Source organism: Heterocephalus glaber, unplaced genomic scaffold (genome assembly GCF_053883595.1).
Source record: "Heterocephalus glaber isolate CG9 unplaced genomic scaffold, H.glaber_assembly_v1.0 deba00000594, whole genome shotgun sequence".
Classification (NCBI taxonomy): Eukaryota; Metazoa; Chordata; class Mammalia; order Rodentia; family Bathyergidae; genus Heterocephalus; species Heterocephalus glaber.
In genome coordinates, this window is record NW_028258151.1 from 15,761,979 (window position 1) to 15,787,689 (window position 25,711).

The 25,711-nt window shown below is 48.9% G+C and overlaps 2 protein-coding genes and 1 non-coding gene across 8 annotated transcripts; 1 reads left to right on the plus strand and 2 right to left on the minus strand.

The window, feature by feature from the left end:
- Positions 1-299: 299 nt before the first annotated feature.
- Gal3st3 (galactose-3-O-sulfotransferase 3) lies at positions 300-8,293 on the minus strand. Of its 4 annotated transcripts, none has more exons than XM_087205363.1 (4): positions 8,058-8,267; positions 6,915-7,219; positions 4,399-4,634; positions 300-2,033 (listed from the first exon to the last, which is right to left on the minus strand). In XM_087205363.1, the coding sequence occupies exons 3-4, from the start codon at positions 4,521-4,523 to the stop codon at positions 860-862; spliced, it is 1,299 nt and encodes a 432-aa protein (XP_087061489.1). In that variant the 5' UTR covers positions 4,524-4,634; positions 6,915-7,219; positions 8,058-8,267; the 3' UTR covers positions 300-859. The 4 variants fall into 4 exon arrangements, with proteins under 4 accessions (XP_087061489.1, XP_087061490.1, XP_021120218.1 ...); XM_087205364.1 differs by having other exon boundaries at positions 6,915-7,222; XM_021264559.2 differs by lacking the exon at positions 6,915-7,219 and having other exon boundaries at positions 4,399-4,704; positions 8,058-8,293.
- A 2,699-nt stretch (positions 8,294-10,992) lies between these two features.
- Sf3b2 (splicing factor 3b subunit 2) lies at positions 10,993-24,681 on the plus strand. Of its 3 annotated transcripts, none has more exons than XM_004852338.3 (22): positions 10,993-11,195; positions 11,353-11,399; positions 11,704-11,781; positions 12,523-12,762; positions 12,979-13,029; positions 14,065-14,182; positions 15,018-15,127; positions 15,493-15,589; positions 15,772-15,863; positions 16,250-16,465; positions 16,584-16,721; positions 17,000-17,080; positions 17,289-17,516; positions 18,575-18,724; positions 19,574-19,663; positions 19,775-19,882; positions 20,655-20,762; positions 21,050-21,192; positions 21,270-21,371; positions 23,788-23,887; positions 23,990-24,175; positions 24,445-24,681. In XM_004852338.3, exons 1-22 carry the CDS (start codon positions 11,063-11,065, stop codon positions 24,514-24,516), a joined length of 2,688 nt encoding a protein of 895 aa, XP_004852395.1. In that variant the 5' UTR covers positions 10,993-11,062; the 3' UTR covers positions 24,517-24,681. The 3 variants fall into 3 exon arrangements, with proteins under 3 accessions (XP_004852395.1, XP_012930431.1, XP_004852397.1); XM_013074977.3 differs by having other exon boundaries at positions 12,982-13,029; XM_004852340.3 differs by lacking the exon at positions 12,979-13,029.
- On the minus strand, positions 21,730-21,836 carry LOC147829516 (U6 spliceosomal RNA). Its single transcript, XR_015449042.1, has one exon. It is a non-coding gene; the product is annotated as a U6 spliceosomal RNA (small nuclear RNA).
- Positions 24,682-25,711: the final 1,030 nt, after the last annotated feature.

Genomic DNA, 25,711 nt, shown 5'->3' on the forward strand with positions numbered 1-25,711 from the left:
TGGTGAGGATAAAGGCACTCTCTGACTTGTTTACCTGCATCCCCAAATCACAGCAACGATGTTCAGTAAATGTTGCTGAATTGAATGAAAGGAATTATTTGGAAAATAAATGGGGCTGAGGTGGCCAAGGTTTGTTCATCAAAGAGGGTTGCAGACCTTTGGAAGGGGCAGTTGGGAGCTTGAGGCCTGGGTCGCTGTCTTCACAGCAACAGCCACAGCACTGCCAGAAGATCTGTATCGTTCTCAAATGGTGGTGGGGGGGGGGGGAATCTGTCTTTCAATGACTGACATACAGCCTGCACAATTTAAAGATGTTTTATTAAAAAATGGAAAACCAAACAAAAAGCCCAACCCAAGAACTCTTGGTTCTGGGAGTCTGGGAGCAGCTTAGGTCTGTGGGGAGAGTAGAATCTGGAAGACAAGACTGTATGGGCTTCTACAGCCCTGGGAAGAGTGAGAGCCCCACAACTCTGTCAGGAAGCACCGCCTTTTCCCAGGGCTCAGCCTTTCTCTGGCTCTTGCAAACTACTTTGAAAAGACTGTGGGGTGGGCTGGGGGGCTCAGTCCCCAGAAAAAGGCAGGTGGTCAGTCCTGGAAGGCCTTTAAACCTCTTGTTAAAGTTACCAACTAGCTAGGAAGGAGAGGGTGGTCCAGGCCTCAATCGGGCATATCAGCACCATCCCTGAAGGTGGCATTCAGCCCAAGCTGGAGAGGTCGGTTCACATGGAGAGACATATTTCTAATTTCGGTGGAGGGCTCAAGGCCCTGGGAAAGAAAGGGTCCAGATGGGACAAGACCTGGAGGGAGCCTCCTCCTGGGAGGACAAGACAAGAGCCAGGATCTGGCAGGCAAGTGGAGCTCAGGGGCCCTGGGGCCCTCGGGGCAGTGCCCTGATGGGTCTAGGGGGTGGTTTGTCCAGGATGGGCTCAGGGCGGGGTCGGGTGCTGACGCGGCGCTTCTGCTTGCGCAGCAGGTAGTTCGAATACTGCACCTCGGGCATGGCCAGCTTGATGCAGGCCTCGGGGGCTGGGCCAGCGCTGCCGCCGCCGGGCAGGTCATAGCCCATGATGTCCACCTTGCGGCTGGGCTGCCAAGGCTGAAGCTGTTTGGTGCGGATCTGCGCGGCGGGCCGCAGCACCGGTTTATCGCCGAAACAGCGGCGCAACAGGCGCTGGCGGGCCTCACGCAGTTCCTGCGCCTCGCGCTCCACGCAAGCGCGGCCGGCGCGCGCCACGCGGCGCCAGAAGGTGGCGTTGAAGTGGTCATAGAGGCCGGCATCCAGCGCGTTCCAGGCGCGCGCGGCCCGCGCCAACGCCGCGGGAATGGCGGCCAGCCGCGAGTTGGCGGCGCGCGCGTTGAGCTTGGCGTAGAGCACGTCGTCCAGGTCCCAGGCCAGCAGGCGCCGCAGCAGGACTAGGGACTCGTCGAAGTACTCGGCTATCATGACGAGCGAAAAGACCTCCTCCACTTGGCGGATGAGGCCTGCCAAGTAGGCGTCGTCGTCGCGTGGGCTGCGCTCGTTGTCGCCGCCAAGGTCGTAGGCCAGTGTGTTGTGCGCGAACATGGCGAAGTGCTCACCTGCCCGGTAGTAGGCCTCAGGCGCGTGAAGGAAGGCCTCGAGTGACGCGTTAGGCACTCGCCGGAAGGCCGGGCAGTACTGGTTGTAGTAGCTGAAGAGCGACTCAAACATGGCAGCCGGCTCGCGCAGGATGGTGATGTAGATCGTGCCGGGTGGCATGAGGCGCTCGAGCTCAGCGCGGTCGAAGCGCAGGTGGCTGGCCAACACGTGCGGTGGCCGCGTGGCCGGGTGCACGAAGTGCGCCGAAAAGTTGCGTGGGTAGCAGAACTGGTGCTCGCAGCTCGGGTGCGGCAGGGCCACTGTTAGGTTGTGGCGCTCGGCGAAGCGGAACAGGATATTCTGCACTGTCGTGCCCGCTGTCTTATGCGTCTTCAGGAAGGCCACTGTCATGTGCTTGGGGCGTGGTGGCGACTCCCGCAGAGGAGGGCAGCTCAGGGGGAACAGCTTGGGGTACCTGCAGGATCCAGGGAGTGTGCCAGAGGAGCGTGAGAGGGTGCAACTTGACCCTCACCCCTCCCCAAGAATGTTGGAATGTGTCACCCTTGGAACAGTAGAGGGGTGGTGGAGCCTCTAACATGAGCCCTTTAATCACCACTAGCCTCCTGATAGCTACATTCTTGTGTATTCCCTTCCCCTTGAGTGTGGCAGTACTTAATGCCACACCTGAGAAATAGGACGGAAATGATGGGATGTCACCTCTGAGATTATATCAGAAAAAGGCTTCCACCTTGGTATTTTTCCACTTTCCCCAGGATAATTCACATTGGGAGAAGTAAGTTGCCATATTGTGGGTGGCCCTATGTGGGACATACCACATGAGACCAGCCCACAGTTAACCAAGGGCCAGGTCCATTAACATGCTGGGAGAACTGAAGACTGCCAGATCACGTGAGTGAACTTGGAAGGGAAACCCTTCCAATCAAGACTTGAATGAGACTGCAACCCTGACAAGCATCTTGTTTGCAAATCCATGAAAGACCTTGAACCAGAGCTACCTAGCAAACTACTCTTAGATTCCTGACCCACAGAAACAGAGAAAATAAATACTTCTTGTTTCCAGCTGCTAAAGTTTTAAGATCATTTATTTATGGAGAAATAGATAAGGGACCAAGGTCCTTGGAGATCCTTGAGGATTCTCACTTTACAGATGTGGAAACTGAAGATCAAAGGAGAGCCAGGCATGGTGGTGAATTCCTGTTATATCCTAGATACTCAGGAGGCTGAAGCAGGAGAATTCCAAGTTTGAGGCCAGGCCGAGCAACTTAATGAGACCTTCTCACAAAATAAAAATGACTGGTGCCAGGTGTGGTATACGCCTGTGAGCCCAGAACTTGGGAGGCTGAGGTAGGAGGATTGCTGTGAGTTCAAGGCCAGCCTGGACTACATAGCATGACCCTGTCTCAAAAACCAAAAAAATAAATAAATAAAAGAAGAAGAAGAAGAAAAAGGACTGGGGCTGTAACTCTAGTGGTGCAACCCTGGGTTTGATCCCCAACCCCCCCCCCACACACAAAGACCAGAGGGGAATGGAGACAACTGAGTCATCAAATCCTCAATTCTTTGTCTTCTTTCTGATTTTTTTCACATTAATTGGTTCTTCACATTTCAGGAGGCTGCACTAAGCTTTGCAGCAAAACACTTTATGAAGCTTCTGTTAAGGTGTCTGGAGCCTCACTCATTTATTCAACAAACTTTTTTTGTACTGGGGATTGAACTCAGGACCTTGCGCTTTCGAGGCAGGTATGGTGCCACTGAGCTAAATCCCTGGCCTCAACAAACATTTTTTGAGCATCTACCACGTGTCAGGCACTGTTCAAAACTCAAGAAATACAATAGTATACAAAACAGATAATCTAGCCCTCATGAAGTTTTTATTTGTGTTCCTCCTTCCTAAAACAAGTGTTTGGGATTACTACTGACTTGTAAGGTCTCTGCAGGCTTTGGTTCACTCTCCTGTTTCTTCTCTCCCTAAGCATCATGTAATAAGGGCAACTTTAAGCAGCTTTGAGAATATAATTGAGATTTCCTTTCTGTGGGTGGTTTGGGCTGAGGATGTCTGCACAATCACTTATAAAACTAGCATGTCATTTATAAAAGGACATTAGTCCCTTTCACACCATTCTCAGGAGCTGGGGTGGTGCCACATGCCTGTAATCCCAACACTCAGGAGGACTGCCATGATTTCAAACCCAGCCTGGGCTACATAGTTCAAGGCCAGCCTGAACTGCATAGCAAGACCCCTCCCAAAACAAAACAAAAACAAAAAATGGCAGGCAAAAACAAGCACCATTCTCGAGGGGGAAGACCATGTAGAAAATGGAGAAGTTGAGGTCCTGAGAGGTGCAGTGACTTGGGCTCACAGAGTCAGGAGCTGCGGCCACGTTCACATGGTACCCTGTATCAGGGTGACTAGCAGGTCACACAAATCATTCTCATTTTGTAGATGAAGAATCTAGGGCTCAGAGAAGTGGGCATTATACAACACATGAAGTAATGAGAAGTTGTTTGCAGTCCACTGGGGAGGTGCTTAGCCACAATGCTGTGAATAGGATTCAGGCTAGATTTGAATCCCAGCTAACTCTCGGACTTAGAGCAAGTCAGTCCTTTCAGTGAAGACCAGTACCTATTTGTGTTGCTCAAGGACACATATAGAAAGTACTTTCAGGATAAAGGGAAGGAACAAAGCCCAGTAGAGCTTCTCCTGCAGGTGGAAGAATGGGAAGGGGACCAGCCAGTTCTGTTGCTAACCCAAGGCAGCTCTGGGCAAACATATTTCCTTTCCCTGGGCCCTGCCCCTCCATGTGGCCCTGACCACTTACCAGCTGAGCTGTGCCCCCTGGTGGATGAGGAGGCTTACGGTGCTGCACCCCAGCACCAATAGCAGTATCTTCCTGCGGCTCATCATCTTGGTAGCCTGCTGGAGGTGCTGGAGAATGGGTGGCATGGTGAAGCGCCACCCCCAGACCACCCTGGGCCTTGCTATCCAGGACTCCCTTTACCAGTACTCATGGGGGCTCCTGGGGCTCTGGTAGCAGGGCCAGGGTTCCTGAGAAGCCTGGCAAGAGAAGGAGGCAGACAGGTTTGCAGGAGGCAGAGGAGATGGGCTCCAGGCCCTAGCAGGACTGCTGCAAAGGAGAACTTACAGTGAGTGGGGTGAGTAGAGAGACAAGAGCAGATCAGATTCATACCTCCTGTTACCAAGGCCCTATCTTCTCACTGTTCCAGATAGGCTAGTCTTGGGTGGAATTACAGGGCCTGGGGTGTGGCCAGGCCTTCAGACTGCAGCCACTCTGTCCCTTGAGCCTGTCTCTGCCTTTTCTGCTTGTCCTTAACTAGTCTTTGTCTCATGGCCATTTGTATCTGTTCCCATAGCAGGCTGGCCTTAGCACTTGCATGTGGCTTACAGTACAGAAGTCTCAGTTCAAGGTTTCCCCTCCTTCCAGACTTGCCTGATTGCTTCAGCCAAGGGGTGGCCTTGATTCCCCAAAGACTGAGCTCCTCAGAAACATGGGCCGGACTTTCATTTCCTTGAGTCTCGGATCAGTTCTGCAGGCTTACTGTATGTTCCATATTATTACATACTAAACCCATTTAATACTCATTACCACTCTAATAAAGGTAGTATTCCCATTTAATAGATGAGGAAAATGAGGTTCTAAGAGGTGATGTCACTTGTCTGTGGTCACACAGCTGGTGACAGCTGAACTGCACCGCAGACCTATTCTTTCAGGCCTCAAAGTTCATGCCATTGGATATACTGTTTTCATAGAAGACTGATTTCCCCACCATTGTCCTGATTCTGGCAATCCTGCATGCATCTCAACGCTGAGCATTCCTGGATGGCCTCCTGCCTATAGGGCTTAGGACTCATAAATCCAGGAGGAAAGAAGGACTTGAAATTCTGGACTCCTATCTGGAACCTGAAACATAGACAGCCCCATCAGCTGACTGGTGGAGGTGATTATCCAAGGCACGACGGCAGCCTGGAAGGGTCAGGGTAGGAGCGTGGGGAATACAGAGGTGGCTCTTGCTTGTTGCTCTGCTAAGAATCTCTAGCAAGAAGTGAGCCTCCATCCCAGGTGAGCGGCAGGAGCGAGAGGTGGGAGAAGAGCCTGGTTTCTGGCCAGTCTCCCCTTCCCGAATGGATGTCTTGGCTCAAGGGCAGCCCAAACCTTTGGCAGCCTGGGTAGAAAGTCATTTTCAGCAGTCATGCCTGTCCCTAGGCTATAGTTGGTCTCTGTTTTGCCCATGGGCATGTGTCCAGATTCAGGTTCAGCTTCAGCCCTTACACACACCTCCTCTCCAAAGGTGAGGGGGCCTGGAACCTAGTTGGCATGTGTATGTGAAACTAGAACATCTGGGTCCCAGGAGGGGTGAGGTAATGTGAAAACCCTCTGATCACTACCTACTCTTGGCTTCCAATCTCTCTTTATCCTCCACCCCCCATTAATCCTGGATTACATTTAAACCTGTTTAGGCAAAAAGATGTCCTGGTTATGCTTCTCCTTCTCTCCAGGCCCCTCATCTGGTTTTCTACCAGCCTGCAGACTGACTAATCTTCCTGGAGCCAAGGGGGTGAAGAGTCCAGCCACAGAGGACAACCAAGGGCACAATAGAGGCAGCATTGTGGCCCTGCCTGAATTTTCCAAGATTGCTGGGGCAGAGAAAGGTTGGCTTAGCCTGGGTAGAACAGCCAGCAAGAGGAAGTCAGAGGGCCTGGGGATTTAGCTCAGTGGCACCATGCCTGCCTGGTAAGCGCAAAGTCCTGAATTCAATCCCTGGTCTCCCCCCGCCCCCAAAAGGAAGTCAGAGCTCTTGGCCCTTCCATGATGAACTCTTTCTCTTTGTCATACATCCTCCCTAGAGGATTTGGTGACCAGGTGGGAGTTTTCCAAGGGGCAAAATGAAGAGCAAATTTATTTCCACCTTTGCTAAACTTGTTGAAACTGCCCTATTTCTCAGAAGAAATAGAGTCGGCTGAGAGGAGGTCAAGACTATGGGAAACTACAGCAGGCCTTTCCTTGGCCATAGAGAGAAGGTGATGGGGTGCCTGATGTCACCTCCAGCCCAGCTTGATGCCTGCCAGGGGATAGGTATCATCAGTGTAGGAATTCTCTGCACACCCAGTCCTCAGGGTCTGTTTGGCCTCTCTCAGTGAAGGTTGCTTATCACCTCCGGATATAGCTTGGTCCATTACTGAGCAGCCTCCACAGTTACAGAGTTCTTCTTGGGACAGTGGGATCACCCTGGTCCTGTACGTGCCCCATCCTCTTCTGTGCTGGGTGGTTCCTACTGTTTTCCCAGAGCACACAGCACATTTTTCTCCATGACAGACCTTCAGGTATTTGAAAGCAGGAACTCTGGCTCCTCTGGATGGGCATTCAGCCAGGCAAAACATTCCAGGTCCAGAGAGAGGGTTCCACTTGGACACTGGAGAAGACCTGGCTACCTCAGCCAGGTCAATCCAAGATGCCCCTTTTGGAGATGAACTTAGGGCAGGGGAGACAGGAGGGGCCATCTGGGCCAGGTTTTCCTCTGGTCTTGAGGCTGATGCAGGTGGGTGGCAATGCTGTTTGGCCAGGCTTTAGAGCAGTGGTCCTGGCTTTTGCCTGCAAGAGTCTTCAGACTACTCCCCAGTGTCTTCTCCATAGAGAGAGAGAAAGAGGTTCCCTCTGTCATCCCAGGCAGGTCAGGGTGCCAACCTCATCAGAATATCAGAGCTAATTTTAGTCAAAACAATCTACCTCAGGCTGCTGCCCAGTTTTGCAAATTGCTTTCTTTTCTCCAGGGAACCAAAGAAGAAATGGTATAAATGCCCAGAGCTTTGAATGTCCTCCACCTCCAACCTGGTGAGCCCCTCACTGTTCCCTTTGAGCTCCATGGCTGACACCAGTACACTAAAAGGAGCAGGTGCCCTGGCTTGGACCACTGGGACTGACCTCCTGATGACCTGGAAACTCCATCCTGACCTGGGGGATGGCACAGATCATGGGGGAGAGAAACTGACCCAGGGCCCCAGAGAAAAAGCAGCAAGGGTAGAGGGGGTAACACATTAGTGGCCCAGGAGATCGAATATCTTTCCACCTCCCTCTTTTCCTCCTCCCCACCCAAGCCTGCACCACGTCCCCCAGCCTCCTCTCCCTGTCATCCACCCCCACTTCACAGCTGGCTCTGAATTCCCTTCATTCTCCTTTCTCCATCACTACCATCCCCACCTTATCCCCCATTCCCTCAATTTCACTCCAGCCTCATCCAGGGATTCCGGCACCAGTATCTGGTCACCACAGGAGATAGGCCAGAATCACCCTCTTACTCGGTTCTGTCCCTCTCCCCAGAGGTAGCAGAGAGCCCCTTCCTTACGGTCTCCAGGAATCAGGTCCCCACAGTACTCTTCCTTCCCGCCTCCTCCTTGTTCCCTATCCCCGTGCGGTCCACCCCCCTTTCCCCCCAGCCACAGAGTGGCCACTGCAGTACTCACGCCTCACGCGCGGGCTCAGCCTCTGACCCCGGTAAGGGGTGACTCCCCGCTCCCTCTGGCCCCTTGTTCCGAAATCCGCAAGGGTCTGAGGGCGCTGGGGCCCAGAGCACAGAGTGCTGGGTCGATCGCCTAGCTGCGCTTGGATGGGATCAGGTGGCGTCGGCGTCCGCTCGCTCAGCTCCTTTCGGCTCTGCCCGCCGCCTGCCCCCATCTCACACCGGAGGCGGGGCGGGGGCGGGGGCAGGGGCCGGCTGCGCAGGGGAGGGGGAGAGGAGGATTGGGAAGGGAGGGTGGGTGCCCCCCCCCCCCCGGCTTTTCTGGCTTTTGGACTGTCTGTGAACACTCTCTGGGTGGCATCTTTAGATGCGAGAATCTTCCTCCAGCAACGTGCAGAGCTGAGTACCAGTGTGGCCAGCTCCCTTCTTTCACTCACCAGAAGAAAACAGTCCGGAAAGGTGCCTGTATACTCTGGCATTACTGAGCATTCTTGGGCCGCACTGGTCATCCTTGGGCTGGTGGAGCCTTTTCCAGGATGGGTTAGAGATGCAGCTATACTCAGAGGCACCCACATGCTTACTTCCTCTTTTCCTCCCCTTCTCTTTCCACCTCTACCAGAAAAGGCTCCAACTGTGTCCATTCCATGTGCCCTTGCCACCCCTTCCTTTCCAACCTGTCCTCCTGCTGCTCACTCACTCTGCTCACTCCTGACCAGAGCTTCCTTTACACTGCAGCCTCTACCTAGGTATCTTGCACCAGTTCAATTCTGGTTCTGTTCTTAGGAACCAGAGTTGAGAGGCAGCTCCCTGAGCTCTGTTGCTTTCAGCTGTACACCTGAAGGTTCTGTGTAGACTCCTCTGTCCTTAACTCTTAACCTTGGAAGCTGGGCAGCAGCACCTCTCAAAGCCATGCCAGACACCAGGAGCGCCACCTCTGGTCTTGTGACTGGCAGGGATCCCTACTTCCCCTTTGCTCTGGGCCAGGTAAGGCAAGGATCCTGCTGGACAAAAAGGGTCTGGGTATTCCTTTCTAGGCCCCCACAAACAGTAAGCAGGTATCATGTAAGGATCCTTGTTAAGGAAGAGACAGGAGTGGGAAAGTGCCCCAGTTTTGCCCCTTGGGCATGTCAGCTTCTCTTTGGCCTTCAATCTTCCCCTCTGCACAAATTGGTGGTGGAGGTGGTATGTGTGTGTGAGGAATACCTTGCCTACATCCCAGAATTACTATGATAAAATGAGGCCCCAATTGGTGTGTCCCTTTCTGGCCCTAGCTACATTAACTTCTCACCCATGAGCTCTTTGTTTATTCTGCCTTAGAGGAACCCCCACCCCCACCCCAGCCTCAGCACAATCTGGCTGTGTGGGGCCTCTAGCCTCAGATGACCTGCCCTGGGCTCTCCAGTTACCAGGAGCAGAAAGAGCCTGCTTTTGGGTTAGAAATAGTTCTGCCTGAGTGGGCTGACAAGCAGAAGGAAAAGATACCACTGTTCTTTCTCCTGTGCCTGTCATTTCTGGCTTTGGCTTCCTCTCTGGGAGTGGGAGGAGGAGAAGCCTAGGGGTAGTGATGGTGATGGCAGAGGGAAAGGTCAAGGTTTGGGTAGAATTAAAGAGAAATCAGGGATAGGATGGCAGCTAACCTGTCCTGCCCCAGTCCTTTCCTCTGTCTCTCAGACCTTCTCCTCCCTGCATAAGATGCCCCATTCTTGTTTCCCTGCTCCCAGGTATGTTTCCATTGGAGATAGCTGGTGAAATGGGACTGGCTAGAGAAAAGATCTGAAGGGTACATGGACAGAAATTGAGAAAATCTCACTTGTTTCTCCCTTCTTTACTTCACACAGACACAAACTCAAACAGGCTGTCCTTGAGATGGCAGAGCTAGTGGCAGATGTAGAGAGAGAAACGAGATTGGTGAGGCAGGACAGGGAGAAGTGGAAGCTGGGCAGGAAAAGTTCACCTGTGAATCCCCACCTCTGGCCCCAAGGCAGGTCCTGAGTTTATTTTCTTTCTTTTTTTAAAATTTGTTTTTAGTCAGAATCTCACTATGTAGTTCAGGCCGGCCTTGAACTCACTTTGTAGCCCAGGGTGGCCTCAAACTTGCAGCGATCCTGCTGCCTCAGTCTCCCAAGTGCTGGGATTACAGTTGTGCACCACCACACCTGGCCTGAGTTTATTTTCAAGACTAAAAAAAGATACAAAATCTATTCCCCTCCTCCATCATTTATTAGTCGCCTCTTGAACACCAGGTACTCGCTAGACAGAAACAGATCAAACCCCTCCTCAGGTTTTTTTGGAAGGGGGGGGGGGGCTGGGCATGGAGGAAGTTGGGGGAATAAGGTGGAGAGAAAAGGCAAGAAAGATTTAAAAAGGAATGGTGGAAAGGAAAGCTCCAAGAAAGTAAAAGAAAGCAGAAGAAGTCTTGATGGAGAAGACATCTGAGCCAATTTGGAAGGTGGAAAAAGGGGGCTTTAGTGTCGCCCTTCCCCCAGGTCGGCAGCTGGAGCTCGGCCCGGGCGGGCCCGTTCCTCTCACAGCTCCGATCGCCTTTCAGTCCATTCATCTATGCCTGGGCCGGGGGTGGGCGGGCGGACAATCAGACACTGTTTTATCGCAGGCGTCGGCTCCAATCTCCCGCTTGGTCGCGGGGGAATGAGTCTCTCAGGACTTCCTGGGGAATGAGTCTCTCAGGACTTCCTGGGGACTTGCAACGGGGCCTCTGACGCCTGGGCAGGTGAGACACAGAAACTGTCCCCTCGGGGCAGGGTCAGCTCTCCCCGCGGCCCTGCTGCCGGCGTTTCGGATGCTATAGCCGGGTTCGGTCTTCCAGACTTTGGACCTGAGAGCCCGCGACCCGCGTACTACAACTCCCAGCAGGCTTTACAACTAGGCTGCCCACGGCGCGTCTGTGGCGAATCACACCACCCGGCGTGCGGTGCTACCGGAAGTTCTGGGAAGTAGACCCGGGGTCTGGCCCGAGCTTCCGGGTCGGTCGTGCGCCTTCCTTAGACCAAGATGGCGGCCGAGCATTCCGAGCCTCCCAAAGGAGAATTGCAGCTGCCTCCGCCGCCACCTCCAGGCCACTATGGCGCCTGGGCTGCCCAGGAACTTCAGGCCAAGTTGGCAGAAATTGGAGCTCCGATCCAGGGTGAGGAGCATGGGAGGTCAGGAGAAAACTGCGTGGTCTAGCAGTGAAGCGAAGCCTGGTTACCCGGGAGACCCGGGAGCAGGAGGCGGAGACAAGCCGCCAGGGTCTGGCCTGGTTTGGCTGGCCTGGTCCACTGACCCTCTGCTTTACCCCATAGGGAGTCGTGAGGAGCTGGTGGAGCGCCTGCAGACTTACACCCGCCAGGTAAGTGTTGGTGGCGGTACTTCTACATAGGCCGAGCTTCTCCTGGAGGCCTTCAAGACAGTTCACCGATCCGTCTTTATTTTTTATGTACTTAGGCACAGAGAGCAGAACTCTTGGTCTTTTCGCCTCTTCTTGCCTTTGTCTGCTTTGTTGTAATCTGCTTCTATCCATATTGCTTCTGTACCCGGCCCAAACCCAGGCTGACAGCTGCTTGGAAAATGTTGTTCAATGAATGGGAGAGAACTACCTTTAGTGGAACAACTCTTCTTGGACTGACCTAGAGCACTGTTTTCTTTTTCTGCAGACTGGCATTGTGCTCAGTCGGCCGGTTTTGAGAGGGGAGGATGGGGACAAAGCCGCTCCCCCTCCCATGTCTGCACAGGTAAGGAAATTGCTTCACTTTATAGACTCGTTCATGCACCAGGCAGACCCTTATTTTACATGCATTGTACTGAGGGTGCAGCTAGCAGATTGGATAGGGAAGTCCTGCGATAACTTCTTTTTGTTGACACTTAACTCCTTTGATGTGTGCACCTCTAAATTTTCTATCATTTAAGATTAAACTTTGTTACCTGGAAACCTAACTTAATTCTCGCCCAGCTGGAAATAATTACATTCTTTGCTCCCTCAGCCATAGCTCCCATGTTATTTAGAGACATTGAGGGCTAACTCATTTGATGTTGTACTCCCTGCGTTTACTAAGTCTTGGGGTTTGCAGTGGCCTGGCACAGTAGTTCCTATTTATTTAAGTCTTTTCGATTTTCATGTCCCTTCTGGTCTAGAATTTGTTACTTTTTCTATAAAGATGTGGTTCTGACCTGGAATTTATTGCTATTTGACTGTGGAGTGAGGAGTCCCTAGATGGTTTTTAGAGGTGTCCCTGAGCCTCCTGAAGTGGAATGAAAAAAATCTGTGTTTATGATACTTTTCTGGGAAGAGTGTCAATACCTTACTTTGGTTGTTGCTCCAAAGTTAGCTCGGTATTGTTGTTGAGCATTCTCTTTTGGAATCATGTATAATTTGACTTTGAATCTCAGCACCTGGTTCATGGTAGAGCCCCTGCAAATGTTTGAAGCTTGAATAGGTAAATGTTTCTTAGCTTATGGTTGTATTTTCTCTACAGCTTTCTGGGATTCCCATGCCGCCGCCACCCATGGGACTCCCTCCTCTGCAGCCTCCTCCACCGCCCCCACCACCTCCACCAGGCCTTGGCCTGGGCTTTCCTATGGCTCACCCACCAAATTTGGGGCCCCCGCCTCCTCTTCGTGTGGGTGAGCCTGTGGCACTGTCCGAAGAGGAGCGGCTGAAGCTGGCGCAGCAGCAGGCAGCATTGCTGATGCAACAAGAAGAACGTGCCAAGCAGGTAGGCAGGTGGATGCCTGCACCTGAGCCTCATTAGGTCCCTGAAGGGGGAGTGGAGCCTCAGAAAGCTGGATGAACCTGGGGCCACATTTGGGAAGATCTGGACCAAAGACTAGAGCATAGGTCTTAGGCTGGAATAGGACCCCAGGTAGCAAGAGTTGTGGCTGATTGGCCTGGGGGATATTGGTGCTGGTATGAGCTTGTTTTCTCTTTTAAGCAGGGAGATCATTCATTGAAGGAACATGAGCTCTTGGAGCAGCAGAAGCGGGTAATACCCCTCCCCCTAACCTTTGACCTCATGGTCCAGTCCAAAGACTGTCACTTATGTAGTGCTTAGTGTCCAAACCAAGATACATCATTCACGTTTTCTTTGGAGGCTGCCTCATTCCCAACTAAGTTCCAGTATCTTCCAAAGGATTCTATTTTACCTATTGTCCAGGTGTTGGCAAGCTACAGCCTGTGACCTTCTTTTGTATAGTCTGAGTGAGAAATGATTTGTATATTTTCAAAGGGCTGTTTAAGAAGAAAAAAAAAAAATCAAAAATAAGTAACAGGGTCCATATAATAGCACATAAAGCCTAAATATTTACTTTTTGGTCCATTACAGAAAAAGTGCCTTGGAGAGAATGGCGGGCTAATTTAGTCATTTAAAGATAATTCTGCCCCAGAATGCTTAGTATCAGTTGTTACCCAATGGGTTACTCAGAAGTATTAGAAAATAAGGAATAAAATCATAAGGTTTGGATGTAAGTGTGAAGTACTGGCTTTGCCAGATTTTGGCAAATGTTAAGGCATAACTATAAGAAAAGAATTCATAGTTCTAAATTACTTAATGGCCGGGTGTCATGGCACAGGCCTGTAATCCTAGTGCTTGGGAGGCTGAGACAGAAGGATGGCCACAAGTTGGAGGCCAGCCTGGGCTACATAGTGAGTTTAGGAGCAGCCTGAACTACATAGCAAGACCCTGTCTCAAAAAAAAAAACCAAACTAATGTCTTGGGAAAGAAAATTCTCATTGAAAAACTAGAAGACAGTGTTTAGCTAAATAGTAAGCTCTCTTCTAAAAACTAGAAATTTCCTGGGGTTTTTCCTTGGTGTTATTTCCAGGGATTTTCTGTTGTGATGACAGAGCTTCTCTAATTTTGATCATAGCCTGGAAGTGTGGGGATAGAAGGGGTATCAGAACCCCTGTGGTTCCTGATTGTTCTCCTGGGGTCTATTACGCAGCTGAAAGGATGGACTTGCCAGGGGCTGCCCTGCCAAACACATTTTCAAGCTGTGTCTTCACTCCTTCCCTCCTGCAGGCTGCTGTGTTACTGGAGCAGGAACGGCAGCAGGAGATTGCCAAGATGGGCACCCCAGTCCCTCGACCCCCACAAGACATGGGTCAGATTGGTGTTCGCACCCCTCTGGGCCCTCGAGGTAAAACCCTGGAGTGGAAGGGAAGAATAAGGAAGGCAATTTAAATGTTTTAAAAGCCATTTTTTCCTCCTGGTGCTAGTGAACCCAGGGCCTTTTGCAGGCTAAGTTTGCGCTCTCCCACTAAGCTTCACCTCAAGCCCCTGAAGGACTTTTGAGGTGCAGTGGGCCCTTTTTATCTGCTGGTTTTGGATGTGAGCATTCAACTGTGGATTTAAAATATGAAAATTTTTGCATCTAGCAGGTGTGGTGGTGCATGCTGGTTCCCAGCACCTGGGAAGCTGAGACAAGAGAGTTGCCATGAGTTCAAGGCCAGCCTGCTCTGTCTCAAAAAACCAAAAAAAAGAAAAAAAAATTACATCTGTGCTGAACTGAACAAGCTTTGTTTCTTCTTGTGATTCCCTAAACAGTAAAAATGACTATTTGTGTAGCATTTACATTGCATTGGGTGTTGAAAGTAACCTAGAAATGATGTAAAGTGTATGGAAGGATATGGGTGGGTTTTAGGCAAATAGGCCATTTGATAGAAGAAATTTGAACATTCTGCTATTTTGGTATTCATGTGGGGTTCTGAGACAGAGTCCCTATGGATACAAGGGGCAACTGGATATATCGTATTTAAAAAGTACAGATGTAGGAGATGGACAGTGAATTTTCTTAAACTGACACTCATAGAGCCAGCACCTGGACCAAAAACCAAGACATTCTCAGCACCTCAAAAGCACTCTTGCCCTGAAGGGTAAACATAACCATCACTCTGATTTTTAGCAAAGAGAGTATTTTTTTTAAAGGAGTGTTTTGTTTCTTGACATTGGACTTCTTTTTTTCCCTTTTGCAGTAGCAGCTCCTGTAGGTCCAGTGGGCCCCACTCCCACTGTTCTGCCCATGGGGGCTCCTGTTCCCCGGCCTCGTGGTCCCCCACCACCCCCCGGAGATGAGAACAGAGAGGTGAGACTGATGATTTCTTCCTAGGAATAGAAGAGTGGAGGATTTAGATTCTTGTATGTGGGGAGTGGCATACTTAATTAAAATGTTTAGATTTGGGAGATTTTTTTTTTTGGTACTGGGGATTGAACTTGGGTCCTTGCCCTTGCACAGCAGCCAACAAAACCACTAAGCTAAATCCCCGGCCCCTAGATTTGGCAGATTTGAGGCGGAGTTCTGGGGTTCCCTCTGAGGGATGCCACACATTGTTGAGTCTAGTTGGTGCTACTTGGTGTCTGCTGCTTAACAGCCTTTCTAGTAGAAGAGGGGAGGAAGTCAGAGGAGAAAAGGTGTTATGTCAGCCATTCTGACTCAGTTGTGTCTGGCAGATGGATGATCCTTCTGTGGGCCCCAAGATCCCCCAGGCTTTAGAGAAGATCTTGCAGCTGAAGGAGAGCCGCCAGGAAGAGATGAACTCGCAGCAGGGTGAGTGTTGGTGTGTCCCGAAGCTGCAGCCCCTGAAGCTGAAGAGGCAAGGCTGCATCCTCCTGCTCCTCCTCCCCCTTCTCCTCTTATTCCTCTTCCCATCTCTTCCCCGAGGAGGATCTAGAGAGTAGTTACTGTGAAATACTCTGAGGAGACTTGACTTCTACCTTCTTCCCTGACAGAGGAAGAGGAAATGGAAACAGACACTCGATCGTCCCTGGGCCAGTCAGCATCAGAGACTGAAGAGGACACAGTGTCCATATCCAAAAAGGAGGTATGATGAAGCTGGTCTGGAAGGATTGTTGGCCTGGGCACTAAAGTGACTGATTTGAAGTGTTCAGTGGAGAGTATCTGCTGTTGTGGCAATTTGTGTACTGAGCATCTTGCACATGTTTTTTATTTAATTGCAAAAAACTTCTTCAAGTTCTGAGTACTGTACATGTCTGTGTTTTACAGCTGGAAAAACTGAGGTTCTGAGAGGTGCAGTAACTTAGCCAAAAGTACATATCTTGAGAGAGGCAGAACTTTGGAGTCTGTCTCCAAGGCTTATTTGTGAAATTGCTTCTTTGGAAAGGACTGAGCTTTGAACTATTGTTAGGATGTAGGGGCAGGCTTGGTGTTTATATTCTCTGACCCAGTCAATTTTCCTTGTTTTCACAGAAAAACCGCAAGCGTCGTAACCGAAAGAAGAAGAAAAAGACCCAGCGGGTTCGGGTGGCTTCCTTGGAGAGCTCTGGAGACCGAGAGAAAGACTTGGCCCGGTCCCGAGGTTCTGAGTCCCCTGCTGCTGATGTGGAGATTGAATATGTGACTGAAGAACCTGAAATCTATGAGCCCAACTTCATCTTCTTCAAGAGGATTTTTGAGGCTTTCAAGGTAGAAGTCGCAGCACACTCTGAGGGGGCCATGCTCAACAGGAGAGTGGCAGGCTGGCTGAGGGATAGGGATGAGGAGGTTTTGAGGGCTGGGGTTCCCATGTGGTCTGCTTCCTCAGCTCACAGATGATGTGAAGAAGGAGAAAGAGAAGGAGCCAGAGAAACTTGACAAAACAGAGAACTCTGCAGCCCCCAAGAAGAAGGGGTTTGAAGAGGAACACAAGGACAGTGATGACGACAGCAGTGATGATGAGCAGGTCAGGGTCATCTCTCTCTTTTTTGGTACCAGGATTTGAACTCAGAACCTTGCCCTTGCCAGGCAGGCACTGCGCTGCTGAGCTACATCCCTGGCCCAGGTCAAGGTCATCTCTTGCTGGTGGGAAACTAGGATGTTGGGTACAGGTAGCTGAGATGGCTCCCTTGAGGGACTGCAGTGACTTCTTGCAAGACTGTCATGGCTTAAGTTTTAGGGTGCCTGGGCAGTTTGATGACCACCTAGGAGGCCTGCTCCAAAGAGGTGACCATTCTGTCCTAGGAAAAGAAGCCAGAAGCTCCCAAGCTGTCCAAGAAGAAGTTGCGCCGAATGAATCGGTTCACTGTGGCTGAACTCAAGCAGGTGAGACCCAAGATGACCCAGCAGGCTCTGGAGCCTGGCTAGAGACCACTGGAGGAGTCTTTAGCTCCCTCATGGGGTTTTCTGGAGGTTTTTCAGGCTTTCAAGGAGGTGTGGCTGACTTGGAGAGAGGTCCTTTGTGGAAAAAGGAAGAAGGTTTCAGACCTGATCAGTGGGGCTTCCTAGAGACATGTTGCTACGTATTTTCCAGCTGGTGGCTCGGCCTGATGTTGTGGAGATGCATGATGTGACAGCGCAGGACCCTAAGCTCTTGGTTCATCTCAAGGCCACCCGGAACTCTGTTCCTGTGCCACGACACTGGTGTTTTAAGCGCAAATACCTGCAAGGCAAACGGGGCATTGAGAAGCCCCCCTTTGAGCTACCAGATTTCATTAAACGCACAGGCATCCAGGAGATGCGTGAAGCCCTCCAGGAAAAGGTGAGGCCTGGCTGGGCACAGACCTCCTCTTGTCCTTTGTGGCAACCTGCTTCAGAACTGGAGTTGGGTTCCCCAAACCCACCTACTTGTTACTAGTCTGGTTATTCTTTCTGCAGTTTAGAAGTCAGCACCTTGTAGGACATCTTAGGGCAGGGAAAGGACACAGGGAACTTAGGCGGAAGGCAGACCTCGAGTCTGGTTCCCAGTATTTCCTTGTCCCATGCCAAGGTCTCTGTTCTGTCTCCCTCCCCACTCCCCTCACTCTACCAGCTCACCTAGTGACCTGTCAGTCACCTTGTAACTCCCTTCCCTTGTGCATTTTGTGGTTGGAGACTCTATGGTTGTGTAACTTCTTAAGTTTAAAGGTTTTAATTAAATACTTTGAATAAGTACTTGTGGCCTGTGGTGCCAGAATTTAGGAGGTGCAAAAGTACACACTGAAAACTCTGCCTTCCAGTTGGCCTCTTTTACCCAGTCTTTTCCAGAGGCAACTAATGAGATCTGGGTTTGATTAGATCAGGCCATCTGGAACTCTGTCCGTGCTGTGCGGCTGGCATTTTATTTAATTTTTATTTTTATTAGTACACCCACTGCTGTTTTAAGTGTACCAATGGGCACCCTTGACCAGAGGGTTTAAACAATAGTTATGGGATACAAAGCTAAAGCTGATTTCATACACTAAATCTATTGTGTTCAGCATGGGTTATATAACTTTTTTTTTGGTTCTGGGGATTGAACTCAGAGCCTTGAGCATACTAAGTACATGCTCTACCACTAAGCTACACCCTAACTCTCTTGGATTATATAATTTTGAGGGATTTGAACTGGAAGGATTTTGGTGATTTTGAAGAGTAAGATAAATGTTTCTTTTGATCTCCTTTGGGATTAGGGAATCAGAACCTCTACTAAGAGCTGAAGTTTATAAATACCTTTTTTCCCCCCTGTAGTGCTAGGGATCAAATCCTGGCCTTTACATATGCTAGGTTAACACTCTGTCATTGGGCTATACCTCCAGCCCAATGTTGGTAAATACCTTTTAAGTCTATCTAAATTCACAGGAAGAACAGAAGACCATGAAGTCTAAAATGCGGGAGAAAGTTCGGCCTAAGATGGGAAAGATTGACATTGATTACCAAAAACTTCATGACGCCTTCTTCAAGTGGCAGACCAAGCCAAAGCTGACCATTCACGGGGACCTGTACTATGAGGTTTGGAAAGGGAGCTGGGGAGGCAAGACTGAGTGATGGGGTCGTGACTTTGTAACCATTGGTTGGAAGGGGTTTCAAAGCTGATAGAGTGACTCCCAGCCCAAAAATTGCCCATTAACTTTCCTCAAATAAGATGGAGTGTGAATTTATTTATTTATTTATTTATTTTGGTACCAGGGATCGAACTCCGGACCTTGTGCTTGCCAGACAGGCTCTGTGCCACTGAGCTAAATCCCTGGGTCCTGGAGTGTGAAATTGTAAAATGAGGTTCTTTTTTGGAGGAGAGATGCAGACTGTCTTTGAAGCAGTATTAGTTTGTAGGGGCTGGTTTAGGGACTGAGGGGCCAAGTGACAGATGCTTTTCAAAAACATTTGATATTGAGAATGGGAAAAAAAGTTGTATTTTTTTCCGATCCTTGAAATTTTATTTTATTTTATTTTTTTGGTACGGGGGATCGAACTCAGGACCTTGCACTTGCAAGGCAGGCGGCGAAACCCCTGAGCTAAATCCCCTGCTCTGATCCTTGAAATATTAATCATATGACATGGACTGTTTGAGGTGGAAGGACTTTGGCGATCATCCTGTCCTATGCCCTCATTTCACAGAGGAGAAAGCAGGTCCAGAAGTTGACCCTGTTCTCACTGTGGCTTAGTGACAGCACTGAGAATCTGGCCTTTATTCCTTCCCTCACTCTAGTTGGCATCTGAGTGGGAGCCAGGCAACCCTCACGGGATTTTGTATCTGATAATGGATTAGGACTTCTCATCTCAGTTCTCATGTTCTTATGCCATTGAGCTCCCAGTGTGTGTGTGGTGTCCCCAATACAGCATGATGTCCTTTGTCCTCAGGGGAAAGAGTTTGAGACGAGACTGAAGGAGAAGAAGCCCGGAGACTTGTCTGATGAGCTGAGGATTTCCTTGGGGATGCCAGTGGGACCAGTGAGTGTTGATTAGCTGGCTGGGGAAGCAGGGCAAAGGGTGGAAATTGGGGCAGAAGGGAGAGACAGGATAGGGATAGGTGGGTGGTAGCCTATTCTCTTTTTCCTGCAGAATGCTCACAAGGTCCCTCCCCCATGGCTGATTGCTATGCAGCGATATGGACCACCCCCATCATACCCCAACCTGAAAATTCCTGGGCTCAACTCTCCTATCCCTGAGGTGAGTATTGTGCTTATTTTCATTTTTTGGCTGCCTCTGCTTTTTTTGTTTGTTTGTACTGGGTATCGAACTTGGGACCTTCCACTTGCAAGGCAGATGGCAGAACCAACAGCTAAATCCCTGGCCCTTTTCCCTGCTTTTTTTTTTTTTTTTTGTGGTGCTGTTGATTAAACAGAGTCTCAAGGATGCTAGGCAGGTGCTTTACAATAAACTACACCCCATCCATAACTACCTCTGTTTGTTTGTTTGATTTTTTTGAGATAAGATCTCACTATATAGTTTAGGCCGGAGTTGAACTCACTATGTAGCCCAGGCTGGCCCCAAACTCACGGTGATCCTTCTGCCTCAGTCTCTTGAGTGTTGCGATTACAGGCGTGCACCACCATGCCTGGCTTTTTTTTTTTTTTTTGGACATACTGAGGATTGAACCCAAGGTCTTCATACTGAACTACCTTCCCAGCCCTTTTTATTTCGAGATAGGGTCTTGGTAAGTTCTGATTTTTAAGGTACTTGTTTTAGTTTCAGGCAGCACAGGCTCCACCTTGAAGGGTGAGATTATTAGCATACTTTCTACCTCCTCTCCCCCATCCTGTTTGCCTCCATAGTTTTGGTGCTTACTGTGTTTGCTTTCCAACATTTAATTCTATTTTGCAGTAGTAATTTCCAGAGTTCTCAGGTATGAGTCTTCACTTTGCAGCATGGCTTTTCTGGAGCACTTCAATGTTCCTCTGGAGCTTAGGAGTGGAACTCACTAGTGCTCCCTCTCCTGCAGAGCTGTTCCTTTGGCTACCATGCTGGTGGCTGGGGCAAACCGCCAGTAGATGAGACCGGAAAACCACTCTACGGGGATGTCTTTGGAACCAATGCTGCTGAATTTCAGGTATGGGTCATAATCTGGTGAGCTTGGTTTTACTTAATGAGGTAAGGTTAGATAGTTGTGCTGTACCTCCATTATCAGGGAGCTGGGATTCTGAAGTTTCAGTCTGAAAAAGGGCATGCATTTTCCTTTGGTGTAATGCAGCTTCCCACTGGAATATGACCTCTTTGTAGGTAGGATTATTTTGTCTGTTTACTCTTACATCTCTTCAGCTCACAGCAGCTTAGCAAATCATAGGTACTGAGTAACATTAGTAAACATTTCTTGAATGAATGAGTGATCTCTTTCAGACCAAGACTGAAGAAGAAGAGATAGATCGGACCCCTTGGGGGGAACTAGAGCCATCTGATGAAGAATCCTCCGAAGAGGAGGAAGAGGAAGAAAGTGATGAAGACAAACCAGATGAGACAGGCTTTATTACGCCAGCAGACAGGTGGGGAAATGGAGTCTGGTCTCTGAAGTCTTTGCTTGGGAGCCTTATTTTTACTCCAGAGCTTATTCTCTTCACAGTGGCCTCATCACTCCTGGAGGGTTCTCATCAGTGCCGGCTGGAATGGAGACCCCTGAACTCATTGAGTTGAGAAAGAAGAAGATAGAAGAGGCGATGGATGGGTAAGGGAACCAGGCAGGCAGTGTGGGGACTTTCACCTCCCTTTGGCCTCTGGGTTGGCTGGCTGACTCATGAAATGACCTCTGAGTCCATTCTGTTCTTTGTTCCTTTTTTCCTGTCTTTTGGATTAATTGAGCATTTTTCATGTGATTGTTTTACCTTGTTGGTTGGTTTAGTAACTGTCTGTTATTTTAGAGGTTGCTTTAGGGTTTATAGTATCCTTTACCTTCATGTGATACAGTACTCCGGATAGTATTAAGAGAGCCTTGATACTCTCCTGCCATCTTTTCCACTCTTTTTTTTCACTGTTACATCTGCAGTTTATTATGTTCTTTAAAAAAATGTTATCTCATTTTCAAAAAAAATATGGAATGCTTCACGAATTTGCGTGTCATCCTTGTGCAGGGGCCATGCTAATCTTCTCTATATCATTGCAATTTTAATATATGTGCTGCCAAAGCGAGCACATCTTTTCCACTCTTGTGGTAATTTTACTTTTACTTATGTTATAAATCCTACACTATGTAGTTATTAGGTAGTCAGTTATTTTTTAGAGAGATTTATATAATCATATATGAACCCATGTAGTTATCATTTTTAGTCTTTTTTCATTTCTTTTGTGTCTATCCATTTCTTTCTTTCTTTTTTTGGGGGGGTGGTTACCGGGGATAGAACTCGGGTCCTTGTGCTTGTGTGGCAGACGGCGAAACCACTGAGCTAAATCCCTGGCCCTCTATCCATTTCTTGTGGCATAATTTTCCTTCTGCCTTACGGGCTTTTAACATTTATGTGGGTCTGCTGGTTACAAATTCTTTCAGCTTTTGTAATCGTAAAAGGTTCTCTTATTTGACTTTGGTTTTGAAACAAGAATTCTTGTTGCATATTGATTCTAGGTTGACAGGGTGTTTTTCCCTTTCCGTACTTCTAAAATTGCTTCAGTGTCTTTTTTGCTTTGTTTCTCACAAGAAATCTGTTGTCATCTTTCCTTTGTTCTTTTGTATGTAATGTGTAATTTTTCTCTGGCTACTTCTGAGACTTTCTGTGTATCTCTGGTTCTGAACAATTTGAACATGATATTCCTTGGTGTGGTTTTCTTCATGTATCTTTGGTTGGGATTTGTAGAGCATTTTGGAACTGTGGGTTTATAGTTTTTATTTTAGAAAAAAAGTGGCCATTATTTCTCCAAACACCCCCTTCCCTTCCCGTCCCCCTTTTTCTATTCCCTTCTTCCTTTTCTATCATTATTGAGGATTGAACCCAGTGCCTTCGCACTGAATTACATCCCCAGCCCTTTTTCTATTTTTCATTTTGAGATAGTCTAAGTTGCCCAGGCTGAGTTTAAATTTGCAGTCCTGCCTTAGCTTCTCAGAGTTCTGGGATTACAGGTGTGCACCACATGCCCAGCTTCTCCTCTCTTCTATAAACTGCAGTTGAACATCTGTTGAGTCTCTTGAAGTTCTCACTAGAAATCTGCTCTCATGCTTACCTTTGTTCTTTTGTATGTAATATGTCATTTTCCTCTGGCCACTTTTGAGATGTAGTATGTTATTCTTTTGTATGTAATATATCATTTTCCTCTGGCTACTTTTGAGATTTTCTGTTTATCTCTGGTTCTGAACAATTAGAACATGATATTCATTGATCTCTTTGTGGGTTTTTTTGTTTTTGTTTTTTGAGACAGGGTCTCGCTATGTACTTCAGGCTGGCTTTGAACTCATATGTAGCCCAGGGTGGCCTTGAACTCTTGGCAGTACTCTTGCCTCAGTCTCCATGTGCTGGGATTACATGTGTGCACCACTGCTCCCGGCTTCTGTTCATTTTTAAGAAATTTCTCTTTTTTATTTCAGAAGTTTTTATTGCCAATTTTTTTTCATGTTTATTGTTATTTCCTTCTGCAATTTCTATTCTGACATTAATATATCCAAAGTAGTTTTCATCTCTGAAAGTTTGATTTGGGTCTTTTAAAAATGTATTCTGGCCGGGGATTTAGCTCAGTGGTTCCGGCACCTGCTTTGCAAGCACAAGGACCTGAGTTCGATCCCCAGTACCAAAAAAAAAAAAATGTATTCTGTTTCTCTTATCTTTTTGAACATGTAGAATGCAAATATAATAACATTTTAATGTTGGGCATGGTGGTGCACCCCTGTAATCCCAACACTTGGGAGGCTGAGGCAGGAGGATCACCACAAATTTGAGGCCAGCCTGGGCTACATAGTGAGACCTTATCACAAAAAACAAAAGCAATTATAGTAACATTTTAATGTAATTGTCTTTTTTGGGGAGGGGCAGAGGCTGCAACCCCAGGTACCCCAAAATTCCCCAAGGAATCTGGGTGCAGGTGCCACCTGTGTTATTTTTGCTTCCCCCCTCTGGAGGCCCTTTTTTCCCGTTTGGGCTTGACCCCATTGTCCTTTGCAGAAGTGAAACACCTCAGTTGTTCACTGTGTTGCCAGAGAAGAGAACAGCCACCGTTGGGGGAGCCATGATGGGATCAACCCACATTTATGACATGTCCACAGTAAGCACTTGGAGGATATGACTTTGGGGGACTGGAGAATGGGGTAGAGCTAAGGCTTCTGAGACTCTTTTGGAGGTGACAAGACCCTGATCTCTCTTTCAGGTTATGAGCCGGAAGGGTCCAGCCCCAGAGCTGCAAGGTGTGGAAGTGGCCCTGGCTCCTGAGGAGTTGGAGCTAGATCCAATGGCCATGACCCAGAAGTATGAGGAGCATGTGCGGGAGCAGCAGGCACAAGTGGAGAAGGAAGACTTCAGTGACATGGTGGCCGAGCATGCTGCCAAACAGAAGGTGGGAGCTCCCAGGGCTGGGGTTGAGCTGGGAACAGGGGCTGCCTTTTCCAGTGCAGTTGTGCCCTCTAGTGTTGAGAATGAAAGTGTAGTCAATGCCTGCAGCTGACGCACCAGAAAAGAACTTACCCAAGTCTGAGAGGAAGGTGGGAACAGAATTTAGACTCAGTGCTTTTCCATGACTTCTATGTTTATGCCAGGCTGCTCCCTTTGTTTTGGGGGTTAGAGTTTTTTAACTTGCTATAACCTGTTTTTCTCTCTTTCCTACAGCAAAAGAAACGGAAAGCTCAGCCCCAGGACAGCCGAGGGGGCAGCAAGAAATATAAGGAGTTCAAGTTTTAGGTCCCTCACACACAGCTGGCCTTCTTTTAAGCCCTTTATCTGGATGCCTGGGCTTCATACATGATTCCCCAAGAGTGAGCTCTTCTGCAGCTCTCAAGGGCTTGTCATTTCATGTTCTTATTTTAGACTTGTTTTGTAAATAAAGCTGCTTCCCAAGGAAAGAAATTGACTGTGTAACACTATGGTCCTCTCTCATCTCTTTTTATTCCTTTTTGCAATCTTGGAATAGCATCTTCTTACAACCACTGGGCTGCCCCAGTGACCCAGGCAGGTACTTGGATCAGATGTTACAGTTGAGACTTTGTGAAGCCAAAGCCAAAGGCGAAATTGTGAGTGACTTACTATCCCACCTCCCTTTTGTGTAGAAAGGCTCTGGGGAAGTACCTCAGGTCTGATTTGACCTTACTACTTTGTCCTTGGGGAGTAAAAATAGCCATCTTAGTGCCCTGGCTGGGCCGGAGAAGCAACAGTGGGGTTAGGAAGTAGGCCAGATCAGGCCTTCCTAGTTGACCTTGTAGCAGAAAGTCCCGAGTCCTTAACTCTGAGAGAACATAGCTCAGAATCTTAATTGTTCTGGGTTCCTGTGAGCCCCTGGTTCAAACAACACTAGTGTTAGCGTGTGTGTGTGTGTGTGTGTGTGTGTGTGTGTAGGGAAGGGGTACATGCTTTCTCTGGATTCCCCTGGTCCTAAAAGTCTAGACTGGCTTAGCCCACTGGATCCTACAGGCATTTGCCAGAAGTCAGGCACCATTGTTGAACTAGTCTGTTAGTACACTGAGGGAAGTGTCAGTGCTAGAGGTTTCAAGATAGTTTCTGGAAGGGGGAATGGAGGATCCAACAGAGGATGTGGCAGCTGAGCTAGGCCTGGAAAGGATAGAATTCTAGAAATTCAAACACTGAAGCACTCTGGACCTGGCCAGGGCTTAGCTTAATTCACCCTTTCGAGGGCCTTTTAGTCCTTAGGTCTCAGAGCCTCTGCCAGCCCTCAGGGCGGTAACGTCACAGCTTCCAGGGACTGCTGCTCACAGGTCACTAGGTTCCTACTGACTGGCCACTCCCTTTAATGGCGAAAAAGTCGTGAGGGTGCAAAGCCAGGTCGGGGTGGTGGACTAGAGGCTTCTACGTCGCGTGCAGCCAGCGGCAGCTTGGCTCTGGCACCCAGCTCGCCAGACTCTGCACGGCGCGCGGTCCCACG